This window comes from Cebidichthys violaceus, unplaced genomic scaffold, assembly GCF_023349555.1.
Source record: "Cebidichthys violaceus isolate CVI_PGR_0920_01 unplaced genomic scaffold, fCebVio1.0.p SCAF_6, whole genome shotgun sequence".
Taxonomy (NCBI): Eukaryota; Metazoa; Chordata; class Actinopteri; order Perciformes; family Stichaeidae; genus Cebidichthys; species Cebidichthys violaceus.
The window spans coordinates 11,649,740-11,663,123 of NW_027176816.1; the positions used below are offsets into that span (position 1 = coordinate 11,649,740).

The 13,384-nt window shown below is 39.6% G+C and overlaps 1 protein-coding gene across 3 annotated transcripts in view; it reads right to left on the reverse strand.

The window, feature by feature from the left end:
* LOC137889248 (oxysterol-binding protein-related protein 2-like) overlaps positions 1 to 11,317 on the reverse strand; it is a 28,030-nt gene extending 16,713 nt beyond the window's left edge. The window contains exons 1-2 of one of the 3 annotated variants that reach the window (XM_068733016.1): positions 11,230 to 11,317; positions 4 to 352 (exon numbers count right to left, since the gene is read on the reverse strand). In XM_068733016.1, the coding sequence (XP_068589117.1) occupies positions 4 to 40 (37 nt within the window). In that variant the 5' untranslated portion in view covers positions 41 to 352; positions 11,230 to 11,317. Of the gene's footprint in view, positions 1 to 3; positions 353 to 2,465; positions 2,549 to 5,041; positions 5,254 to 11,229 lie in introns of those variants that run through there. The other 2 variants (XM_068733017.1, XM_068733018.1) reach the window with 2 other exon arrangements.
* Positions 11,318 to 13,384: the final 2,067 nt, after the last annotated feature.

A 13,384-nucleotide genomic window follows, 5' to 3' on the forward strand; every position in this document is an offset into this window, starting at 1 on the left:
CACCTGTGATGGCATCGTAGAACTCATCCTCATTGTTCATCTTCTAGAGTCAAAGGCGACCAGTCGTTGAGGACAGGTGAACTTCTAGCACATGTTCCTTTCGGGGGGCGATCCCTCAGTGTCCCTCTGGAGTGTCACCACGGAGACAGCACAACTTTCGGTCAATATCCAGGAAACCTCCCAAAACTCAGTGTGACGACAATTTTGGGCAGATGCTTTGAACCGGAGAGGAATAACACCAGGAGACGTCAGTCAGAGCAAATCTGCTGTTTGAGTCACTGACAGCACAAATGATGTAACTTCTGAGTTCTGGTTGTGTTTCTTTGGCTTCGATGAGAAGATGATTAGTGACCTGTAGAGACAAAGGAAGACAAAACACAATTCTTGAGTTTCTGTAAACTAAGAGTCCTTTTTTACCATGAAACCTGTGTTATCAAGAGCCAAAGCAACAACTACTTGTGTTGTTTTAAGTTTTCAGATTAACACAAAGGGTCCTTCCCAGCTATCTAGGCTACCAGCTAAAAAGAAATGTGCTTAGTCTGGCTGAGTGACAGTCTTGTCCATCACGGCCCACTGACTGCAAACAGAGTTTTCTAGTCCAGTAGTTACATAACGGGGACACCGCTGTAACAGTTACCTTCTGTCTGGCTCTTCGTCATTTTAAACTCAAGTCCCCAAATGGCCTTTCATTTTCAAATTCCAAAATAAAAAAAAGATAAAATTTCGATATATAGTTACAAGCGATTTATTACAAAATGAAACAGCATGACATTGAGATTCAGGGCTGAAAGCACAAGTTAAAAATTAGCATTGAGCAATAAATACTGGAATGCTTCAATGTCTGCCTTTGACGTTTGTTTTGGGCCATGTAGGAAACAGGTTTCTGTTTGGCTGCTTGTTTTGTTTGCTCCAAGAAACAGAAATAAATCTGGATCACAGCCTTTTGTTTTGTTTTGTTGGAAGATAAAAAATATTAGGGAGGCTTTTCTTTTTGGTTGGCGTAACTTGCTCAGCATTGGTGGCTGAGCAAGTTATGTGCATTTACTCCTTTAACATTTGACTAAGTTAGCTTTCAAAAACATAACATTTAGCCTTTGATTGACTTTGCATGTCACAGTGCTATGCATAGATGACCCTTTCTTATCCTGTTGAATATCCTTTAACATACAGGGTGAAGTGATTAAACAGAAACATTAGTATATAAAGTAGTCAGTCAGTCAGTCACCCTTAAAAAGCTTTTGGAAGGAAATGCTTCACTGTGCTGGCAGCAGATCACATTGTTGTGCTGTTTAAAAAAGCTAATATTTCATTTCTATCATGTACTCATTGTTTGGTATCACTGCCCACTTCACCACACTCTTCACAGTGACTCAGAATAAATACACATGATTTACCCATTTGTTTCTCTCACCACTATGACCAACATGCCTGACGTCACACCAAACTGGCATGAATCACACAGTAAAGCTAAATCCAGTTCTCTATGTTCTTGATCTTAAGTCATACATCATGGCTAAAGGCTCTAAACATCCCAACTACAGCTGGATATCAATTACTTTTTGGGACCAAAATGTGTCTTTATGTAACAATGATGCACTGAGCGGTTGGGCGTAATTTTGTTAAATGAAACTAGAATACACGCCTCACGGTTGTATGCGTCCGTCTACCAGTCAAGTTGTACTTCAGATCCATGTCTTTCCAAAATGTCAGAACTTCATAATTTTATCCTATTACACATTTGTTTGAAATTGTCATAATTAGCTTATGGCCAAAAACGTGACCATTGACCACACAAATCTGATCAGATCAGAGTCCTTTTTCCGTTTGTGCCACTTTTGAAGAGATTCCCTCAAGGTGTTCCTTAGATAGCAGGTTCACAGGAATGGAGCGTACATATGTATGGACAGACAACCCAAAAATACAATGCTTCCGGCCACGGCTGTTGCTTGTGCAGAAGCATAAAAAGACCTTTTCATATTAATCTAACTGGGTTGTTTTGGTATCAGTCCCAAAGCTGAGCAAGTTTACAAAAACTAATACCAAAACCCTAATCATGACATAATCTCAGTGCATTTATTTAAATCTTATATTTTTGTCAAGTCTCTACCCTAGAAGGATAGTGACCCCCGTCAAAGGGGAGCTAGAGGATGAAACACAGGAAAAGCTTATGTCTGAAATAAAATGTTACTGAGCATTGTTTAGTCCGTCTCCATCTTTGTCTAAAGTTGTATTGTCTTTTGGCTCCTTCATTATTTAAAAAAAACAAAACAGCTTTCGGGCTCTTAGTTGTTTCTGAATGTCGTAAAACAATTCAAAGAACGACGGCTCATCATTCCTGATTTAGACATCACTTAATGTCATCTGCACTTGCTCTTCTCGTCAAAATAGCTTTGTTCTTCAATAGAAACACTGAACGATCATCATACTATTTCTCAGTTTGTCAGCACTACAAAGTCTATACATACCTGCAGTGAAATTAAATCCCAAAAGAGACAAATCCTTTCATACAGGTCTATTCATTTCTGACTCTGGGTGGGAAACAGTGCTTGTTCTTCCTTTCCCTTCCTCCCACTCTGCCTTTTTCTATTCAGTGGAAGGGTTCGTACCTCTCCCAGTGGTAGGGAACGCCTTCAGCACACAAGTTAACTGGCCTCGGTGTTCTCAATAGATAAGGTGGACAGGATGACAAATTGGTATTCAATTGTTCTAACAGCTAATTCAAAGTCAGACCTTAAGTTTTATTCTTTAAATCTATCATGGTGTTAAGTGTCAGAAATGTGTCTCCTGAGTCTGAGGATACAAAGACAGTTTTCACAAACTGTTGGTTGCTTCTCAAGTCCAAGTTTGTGTGCCAAAACATGACCAAGCCTAATTGTGATAACCCTTATCTCGCATATTTTATCAGCGCTTTAGTATCCATGTTCTGCAAAGATCATGAAAATCTACGTAAAATTAACAGGAAACAAGTTTCATTCTCCGAATAGTGGGGATATTCAACCATTATGCAGAAAGTTTGACGTTTAAACTCAATTTCAGAGCAAACGAAAACGTAAATACTCTTTAGGTCTTTTCGCAGCAGCTACTGAGACCATGAGATCATCTTCACAACAAAAACTGGCAGACAAGGGTGTGCAGGCTTCAAGTCGCTAAATATAAGAAAAAAATAATATTTCAGAGCATGGCATCTGGCAGACAAAAAGTAAGTTCTGCCAACCTGTCTGTCTGTGAATAAAGCAAACACGGCTGACGATCTGATTTGCATGAGTTACAGGACCAGCATGTACTCATATATGGAAATATGGAGCATGAACATCTGTCCAGCTGCACTCCCACAGTTAAACTCCTTACTCATCTCAAAAGTATGATTGCATTATTGCTTTGATGCAATAGACTAATATACTAGTTCTGACTCTCATGTTCATGTAACACACTACGCATATACTAACAATTCACCTAATTCTTTGGGAGTCCCTCTCGCTGTAACTGATCCCACTGCATTAAAGACATAATGTGCCAAACAGACCTGTAATCTTGTAGCATTGTGCTTCCAGTTATGAGCCAGAACCACGCCAGGGGGGGTCACCACACACAACTTTTATTTTGTAGTAAGCAATAAGAAGCTTAAGGTTGCAGACAATAAGCGCACAGAGGTTCTCACAAAAAAGACAAGAAAATTCCTTCTGATTTGGTGGAGACACTGAAGAAAGAGTATGACAACCACTGGTTGAACTACAACCCCCAGGCTATCCTCGGCCTTTTTAAGATGTTAAAACAGATTCTGCTCCTTGAAGTCTTCCTGAACACTCAACGTGGAGACATCAATAACTAGGTTTGCATGTCTGAAAAAAAACAGGAACTGAGAATCCACGCAATATCTGGGAATGAATCTTACGAAAGATCTTCATGTCAGTGTCTCATTTTTGTAGAACAAATATTTCTTGGAATCCGATACCAGCATCAACAAGACGAAAGTGAAATGAAACACTTCCATATCCCTGTCATAAGACAGTATTACACCAATTGCATTTGTACACACTAAACCCTGTTCTCAGTTTTATGAACTTGTTTTATATTCCATAACTGTTCTGGTAAATTAAGTAAATCCACAAACTCACAGACGGAGAGGCAGAGAGAGCTCTCTGATTGGCTCTCTGTTCTAGACGCCTGTGACGTAACCATGACAGGCATTGTACCACACACACACACACACACACACACACACACACACACACACACACACACACACTCTCTCTAAGGCGCTCTTACTCCATTACAAATACACAAAAGCACCTGTCTGACATGATGGCTGTAGAGATCAAGTTTTCTAACAGCGGAGATGAACACAGTCTCCTCTGATATTAACTTCATCTATGGGTTTCTTGCACATGATTCCATACAAAACTGCTGACTACAACCTGACCATGTTAACACAGTTCAAAGAGTTTACTGTTCCCACATACTTTTTCTCACTAAAGATAACAAGTGCAAATAAAACAGTGGTTATAAAACATTTTTCAGCCAAGAATGAAAAGAAAGATGCTAAGAATTATGTTACACACATTTGTTTATATCAGAATTTGAACCTTATTGGGCCTTAAAATGATCACATGTCAATCTAGCTGGAGATTAACACATTGTAGAAAAAAAAAAGATCACCAGTCATACTAAACAAATAAACAATGGGAAAACCCTTAGATTTAGAGTTTAATAAAGTTCCCCATCATAGTTACCAGATTTAACCAACACAGGATGACCTTTCATTTAAAGTGACAAAATTAACAAATTAAATGTAATTCAATCTAATACTGTTGGTCGAGATAATCTGATAATCGTATTAGCATGTTAGCATTTCAAATTATTATTAAAGCCTCCAATCTACCAAAAATGTACTGACCCTATTGGCCTCATCTTTTCATGTTACTCTCAAAACAAACAGGTTATACCAAAGTTTGTGACTGTAGCAACCACTGTTAAACTTTCCAATGGCAACACGGCAAAAAACATCACTGCTAATAACTGAAAACCTTAAAGGCAAACCTACCGATGTGAATGTTCCATTCATAACTCCAGTGTACAGATACTAGCCTCAACGTCTGTCTCCTCTGTCCTCGGAGGCCAGACCAGAAAACATCCAAAGCCGCAGGGACAAAAAGAGAGAGGACCAGAGACAGACAGACAGAGACACACAGAGACACACAGAGAGAGAGAGAGAGAGAGAGAGAGAGAGAGAGAGAGAGAGAGAGAGAGAGAGAGAGAGAGAAATAAATTAAGAGACGAGGGCTGTTGCCATGCGAGACGGAGCCCAGTGCTGAGCAACACACACACACACACACACACACACACACACACACACCTTTCTTGTTTTTACACACACACCTACCTCAATAGGTGACACACCTATTCATACTGTGAAATGCATACCACAAGTCAAATTCCATAAAAACACACAAGGTTGAATGCTGAGTTAGGAAACTAGACCATAACAAGCTGTAATGTCACCACCAACAACAACAACAAAAATCAGAAACTGTTGGAGTAAATTGGGAGCCGATAACATGTAAAAAAAAAATGGAAAAACAATAAAATTCAAGTTGCCTGAAACAAAAGCAGGACTGGTGGAGTTCAGTAACTAGCTCATCTCTCTTCTGAGCAGAATCCTGCCTGACCAGTGGACCATTGTTCCACACTAGATCTGAACCTTTACACACACATTTCATTCTGCTTCTCAACTGCAGTTTCTGCTCCCCAATCAGGAATTTCTGATACGACAACAACAACTAGTATACAATGTTCATGCAGATTGCAACAAAAACACTGGTGGTCTAGTATCAATATTTGTACATGGATTTCTTGTAATGTTATTGACCTTTGTCTGGATTAGCCTGAACAATAGCAAAAAGAGAATAATGAGCAAGCTAACAAAGTTGTATTTGACTCCTAAAATCCTGATTTAGTTGAGTTCAGATCCTGAGGTTGATTTTAGAGGATTCTAAAGGACCAAACCGGGGCCCCTCGGTAGCTGTCCTGGTAGAGAGCATTCAGAGTCCTTAGCGCAGTGATGCGAGCCCTGTGCTGCATGTAATCCCCTTTCTCTCTCTATCACTTTCCAATGTAGCAGAACTGCCAAAAATATATTTTTAGAAAAGGCCAAATGACTGGCATCAAACACAAAGACTGCAATGAATTTCATGGATTCAATTAAGTCTGCAACACACTATATAGTTGACAAAATCCCAAAATGTCAGCTCTTTGTTGACCAACATCCTTGCACTTAGTTTCTTGTCTCACCAACATTTTAGTGCACAAACTACACAACAAGATTATGTATTCATTATTAATATTTCAGGTACCTCCACCGTACTTTCAACTCACTAAATGTTGTTTCTGAGCAGAGACTGTGTTTCATTTGATCAAAATCTACCATGCAGGTACTTCACAGTAGGTCGTAGCTACCTAATTCCAATGTTTTAAAATGTTCTTGTTTAATGTTCTTGAAAGTTCTTCCTGAGTGCTCCTTTAGAGCATCCTCTACTGCTGTATATCATCTATAATTTAGTCACAGTAGGACGCATCAGTGCTGAGGGAAGTGACATGGAAGTGCATATCACAAGACCATTACCAGGAGAGAGTTTAAATGTCAATAGACCACAAACGACCTTTTTATCAAAGCACGACTGCGAGTGTGAAATCAAGTTAATTCGACCTCAATCACAAGACTAAGCTCGTCGGAGTAAGTTTTGTAAGTGCTAACGTCAACATCTATGATATCCTGTGCCGAATCAGCTTAAAGCACACACTGGTGCAGCTGAAAGAAATATGAAAAAGAGTGAAGAGACCATAAATCTTATGAGAAGCAAGAACTCCTTACAGAGGCTGAAAATGCACTATTGTCAATTAGTTACTTGTGAAGAAAATCTTTTTTTCTTTCCATCCTTTCACCCCGTTGCATTTATTTCTCTTCCCACAAAACTAAACAACATGTAGAGTAGTTGATTCTAAGCTGCATCTCGAAATGCAGACTTGAACGATGCTGCATCGATGCAGTCACAGAACATAATCTGGAGTTTGGTTTCATTGCAGTCTGTACTGCGTTTCGCTGTAATTTACTGTCACACTGCATTACATGTAATGCATTCAAACACTCTCGCTACAAACATTAGCTGCTCTGTTTCAAAAAGGTTAGGCTAAAAAAAGACATGCATGCAGGCTGAAATTCATCAGTGGTGTTGTGTCGGGAGATGCAGTGACTTAAACCAAGTGAGAGTAGAGGAGATATGAGTAAAGACAAGTCCACCAGCCACTAGGCTAATTCATCAAGTGCAAAAGGGCACAGGCATTAAGGAATACCCCTGTAAAACACGCAAAACATCGGGTTGCATTGAGAATCGTTATGCACTCAAATTGTTGACAGGTGAACCGTCATTGAGTCATGAGGACAGTGAAGATCCACACCTCTAATGCAGAGGGACGAAAGGATGAGAGTGGGAGGGAAAAAATAAAGATTACATTTTTACCATCACTCAAAATATATCCACCAACAACAGTGTTGTCTGAAACCAGACGAAACCCTTTCTAATGTGATTATTTAATGCATGATGAATAAGGATGGCTGAAGAAAGGAAAGAAAAATTAACATATGCCCACACAACTACACAACCGCGGCTGCATGAGTCAAACGAACGCTACTAAGAGAGAAAATAGCTTCCACACAGTGGATATCTGAAAACAAGATTTTCAAGGCCTGTATGTGCGTCAACCGTCAAGTCATCATTGACGAGTGAAAACAATGGCTCAGTACCTGGTTTACCAAGCAAAGACTAAAGCTATAGTCTTAGAACTAGACTTAATATCATCAGTGTTCACAGAGATACTTTGTGTGTCTGCTTCTGACTGTGGTGACAAGTATGTCCTCCTCAAGCTACAGTGTAAACCCTCTGGGAACGAAACACTGGTTCATTCTGAGTAGGATGCTGAGAAAACACGCGTGCGTGCGTGTGTGCAGGCAGGCAGGCAGGCAGGCAGGCAGGCAGGCGCGCACACACACACACACACACACACACACACACACACACACACACACACACACACACACACACACACACACACACACACACACACACACGTGTGCATCAGCACATTCCGCTGATACCTGCCAGGAGGTAAAACCTGCCAGGATGAGTCTTACTTTCACACAGGTTTATAGATAGAAAGCCAGCTCAGCATCTTGGCTTAAAACTTCTTTCACGTGTCCACCCTTAATTGCCCTGACACTCCCAACTGAGTGCATTAAAAAAACAAGCGCACAAAAGCAACTTCTGTGATTGACATTGTTCTCCAGTGTGCTCACATGCAACTGGTTCAGCTGGCAAAATCTGGTTAAACTGGATTTCTTTGCTTCGGTGTCGCAGTGTTCTGGTGGTCCCGCCAAAGGTTCTACGCAGGGATGGATTTCTAATATATTTTTTTGTTTTTGAACCTGTTGATCGCCTTAGCAGCTCTGAATGAATAGGTTTCAGGTTTATCTGGACGAAATACACTTTAACTTTATAGCGTGTACGACAATAACAAGTTGTGTTGACATTCTTTCAGTCAGTTTGTGCAGCACTGCAACTTTGCTAGATCAAATAACACTTTGTTGTCTTGTGTTACTGAAAAGGAGAACATGATAGACTCTTCATCTTGATAAATGAGAAGTGTTTGTTGATGTCGTCTTCACTATGAGTAAACAAGAACAAGAAAGATGGAAGAAGAAGAAAACAACAACAAGCAAACTAAGCTGCCCAATCACATTTCTTGCACACAGTCCACCAATTGTCCTGACAAGTTGGAAGAAATAATGTTGTTAAAAAGTTAAATATCTGTCATGGAAATGAACAATGCATCAAAATCTATATATCTTATTACCACCAATAATGAGACAGTACGCTGATATAATGGCAGACAGTTTGTCCCTGCTGACCAGCATGCACTCCCTACGACCACGAGCCAAACAAAGCGGAGCGGAACAATACAACAGCTGTGTATGAGACGCTGCTAATTGGCTCGCTCTCATCATAAATTATACATACAGTATTGTTTCTCTGTTGCCTGGATGGTTGCCTGGACTAGTGCAAACGTTGCTTTATCCCCAGGTGGCAACACACTGCAGATGTACGACGCACAGAAACAAAATTAAGCCTTTGTATATGTAATGATTCACACAGTAGCTAATTTTATATGCAAAATATGATTTAACAGGAAGTAGGACACACATTGGGAAATTGTAAAACATCTCATTCTTCCTGAAAGACCAAAACTACACCTTGCCAAAACAGCTCAAGTAGTTTCTACTAGTGTTACATCTGCTTTAGTGTGTGTTGGACCGGCCATCACTGCAATATTCCTCCCTACCATGTTGAAATCTGGCTATTAGGACATGCCTTGCAAAATCTCTTTCCTGTTCCCTTAAATTGAACCACAGAACTAAAACAATACATATTGCACATTCGGTTCTTGAGGTGTTCACAGAATTAACACTTCACCAGCCAACCACAACGTCAACAAACAAACATCTCTCATTTATCCCGTCTCACTGAAGGTAGTCCGCTGGTCCAAAGTGATGCTCCACCATCCCCTAGCAACTAACGAAGAGATAATTAAGGACCTTTGGGAGGAAGTCGAGACAAATAACAGAATGACAACAGCTGTAATTTCACAGAGAATGGCCGGCTCTCTCATGTAATGAAGCAATAAACTTAGCAGGTGTCTGCTTCTTCTTTTGTTTTCTTCGTTTTTTATCAATCAACCGATTTGCAATTTTGTCAACAAAACATCAAAATAATGACAAACAAATTACCTGAATCTTGTTATAGTCAAATTATCAATCACCTACAAAATTACAGCCAATCAACCACTTGCTTTGATGACAATTTGTTTTGATACAACTGAACTGTGTATTAATTTATAAATGTAAGAAAATATGAGGAGTTCAGTTTGTGCTGAATATAATCAAAGCATTTAACGTATTGTCCATTTGGCAACAATTGTTACTGATTTATCGACAAAAGATCCAGTGTCCCGTTAATGTTAACCAGATAAAGGGTCTCAAGAGCTGAATATCAGTTCCTTATGCCAATACCAAGCTCTCAATGTTTGAAATAGACTATGCTAAACAACATGGTATTGGTATCTGAAGAGACTCTCAGTGTTGCAATGTGTACATCTGTATGTTTTTGTGTACTGGCCATGAAAACAAATACCCCTCTGGGACAATAAATCTAATCTTTCCCGGGCATCAGCAGCATCACAAACCAGTTGATACAGCAATACAATCTCTTCCTCTGAGGGATACGTCTATACCATGGAGAGCAGAGTAACAGCCCGTTGTGTGGAGTCAATGACCTCCAGTACACTGACATTAAAAGACAAAGCGTTGTTTGGTCTTTCCTGTGAGTTGGACCTACGTGGTGATGGAGGCAGTGGGAAGCCAAACAGGCAGGGGGACATTCCCATTGTGTGCTGAGGCAGTAAAGACTTTAACCTACGCCTTTACGGAGATAAGTGCTGCTGGTAACCATTTACAAGCTCTGTTACACAAGTGGATCTGACCGGTTTCACACAGTAACGCTACTCTTCTTCCGACCTGATGATGAACTGTCTCCCTCACATTTCACTTTGGACAGATACGAAATGACAGTCGCACTAACGCGACTACCATACCAGACAACTTACTGTAGCTGTTTGCTAATACATTTAGAAAGAGCCTGGTGACAAACGGTAGTTAATAATACATCACTCAACCGTAAAGCTGATTGTTGTTAGTGAAAATCTTCATTGACAACTTAACAACGTTTAACTCGTTAGAGAAGCGACGAGAACCCATCCCAGAATGCTATGCTACCGTGGACTGTTCGCTAACATTAGCACATACTGTTCTAGCGATTGATCAAGCTTGACAAATCTAAACTTAATTAACAATCAACAATGTCAAATGAGAACAAGGTAAGTAAATACGCATATGGGGAACTGCTTGTCCTTAAGGACATAAACCTAGCTGACAGCTCCAACTCTGACAGGACATCAGGGAGCAGTTTGACAGCTAGCATTAACGTTAGTGAGTGGGGTAAAAAAAAAAGAAAAAGGTGGCTAACAAGCATAGTTAGCACCTTTCTTATTATAATAAATACAAGCTAAATGCGTGTCCTTGAACAGGAGACTATAGTCAGAGCAGTAAAATGTCTATCGCCTTACCTCGGCGCTGTGTGCAGAGGGAATGTTTTGACAAGTCCAGAGATATGAGCAGGAATTTAGTGTGTAGGCTGGGATTGACACAGAAGCGGAAGTCACTGGCCGTGGGGGCGTGGTTAGATGAATGACAGGCATGGTCCGCAGCCAATCAGGTGTAAGGTGTGGAACGCTTGCCCAATTAATATCACATGTTGAATGGGCGGTAGAATATAATTGATAATGCCAAAAAAAATTACAATACATGTTGTTTGAAATGTACTGGTTTTGTTGTTTTATATCATGTTATGGATCTTTTGCAGTCTGAGCATTACTATAACAAGTCACACCATTGTTTTGTTTGTGTAGTTTTATTATTATTAATTACTGAATTAAATATGTACATCTATTAAGATATAAGATTTAAAAAAAGATATGATATACAGATTAAACCTGGACTCATGACATATGATCATATCTCAGTTAATTCTTTGATCTCGCTAGTATTTTGAACTATTTTGTTTTAATGGTGATATTGAACGTGTGTGGGTCCGACCAACATAAAGCCAGGTGGATTGTGTACAGAGGTAGCCACTAAACACCACACCCTGATGGTTTCATATTCCAGGCGTCCTCTCTTTATCTCTTAAACAAGATTAACTGAACATGATGAGAATGTTTGGAATTCGTGTATCTGATCACGATGACTTTGTGGATTTTTCATGCCAGCAGTTGACTAGGACAGTGATGATGATGATAATGAAAAATGGTGATGTGAAGATTGCTAGAAAATTTGGAGAAAACGGTACATATTGAAGTGTTGCATATCCTAATATGGTCTTTCTGGGTGTCGAACACATCAGGAGATGATGTTTGATTATGTTCTATGTTTTTGAAGAGAAAAAAATTGAGGTTTAAATCCATTAGATTTTCTAAATGTGCACAGTTGATAACTTCCGCCACAGAAAATGTTACTTCTTTCAGCTCTACAGGTCTTGTGATATAACATTTGACCTCTGGATAGCTGGTGTTTATTTCAAGCCCTGTTTGTGAGACATCAGCTTGTCCAGTGTGTATTATCTCTCTCATAAATAATGCAGCCTATCAGTCATTGATATGTTTGATCCAGCTGGCTGGCTGCTTAGAGAATAGTACAGGCATGACGACGAATTAGGCATACTGGTCTACACTGACAGTATCTCTAATACAATCTGTCATTGTCATGTTCTTGTGTTATCAAGTTACTAAATTAGTCTTAACTATGTTGATTTATCATGTCAGGGATTCCCCTTATTAATAAATACCCTTTTGTTCCTCATATCATCAATTTGTTGTTCTCAACACTTGCTGGTCAGACACACAAGTCTTGATGCATTTCTGGATAATTTAAGATGAGCATCTTGACTGAACACAGAAAACACCATCAACAGAAAATATTTTTAAAAAGGGCTTAGCACTAAAAGTTGAGAAAGCATTAAAATAATTGTACAAAGTGCCAGTTTTCCTTGCTGTTAAAATTGAACTCTGCATAAGACTGCACACAGAAAAGTGGAATCTTCACTAATGATATGATGTTGTGGGCAGCATCAAACAGACAAGCAGTGTAATTCTTCTCCCATCATTACATAACAACTATGATGGTGTGATGAGAGTGAAAGAAAAGGGAACAGAGGATAGGATGAGAGAAAGCAGGAGAGGAGGAGGGAACAGGCAGAGAATGGTGGCGCGGTGGAGAAAAAGGTCTCTATTCATGTTCACAGTGGGACACAGTCATGCTGGTTCACAACCAAACACACACAGACAGTCATGCACTGTACATACAGATGCTCACAAAAGCATACATAATACACTTATATGCACAGTGTGTTAAGAGGGATGCTGCATATTTGAAAAATATCCCACCAGGCTAAACAGAGACTCAGCAAAACTACTATCATTGTGTACATTCACTGAATAGCGAGTAAGACAAATAGAGATGTAAATGGTTTATTTGAGATAAGGGACTAATACAAATAAAAATGCCAGAATTAACCAAAAGGCAGCTATGTTTCATCCGTAGTCCCGAGCCATGTTGTTACAAAAGGCTTCCTAAAATACATCAAAAACAAGCAAAAGCAGGGCTTGCAGTTTAAAAGGCTTTCTAAAATACATTAGATAAAAAAGAGGGCATCCATGAAAGCTT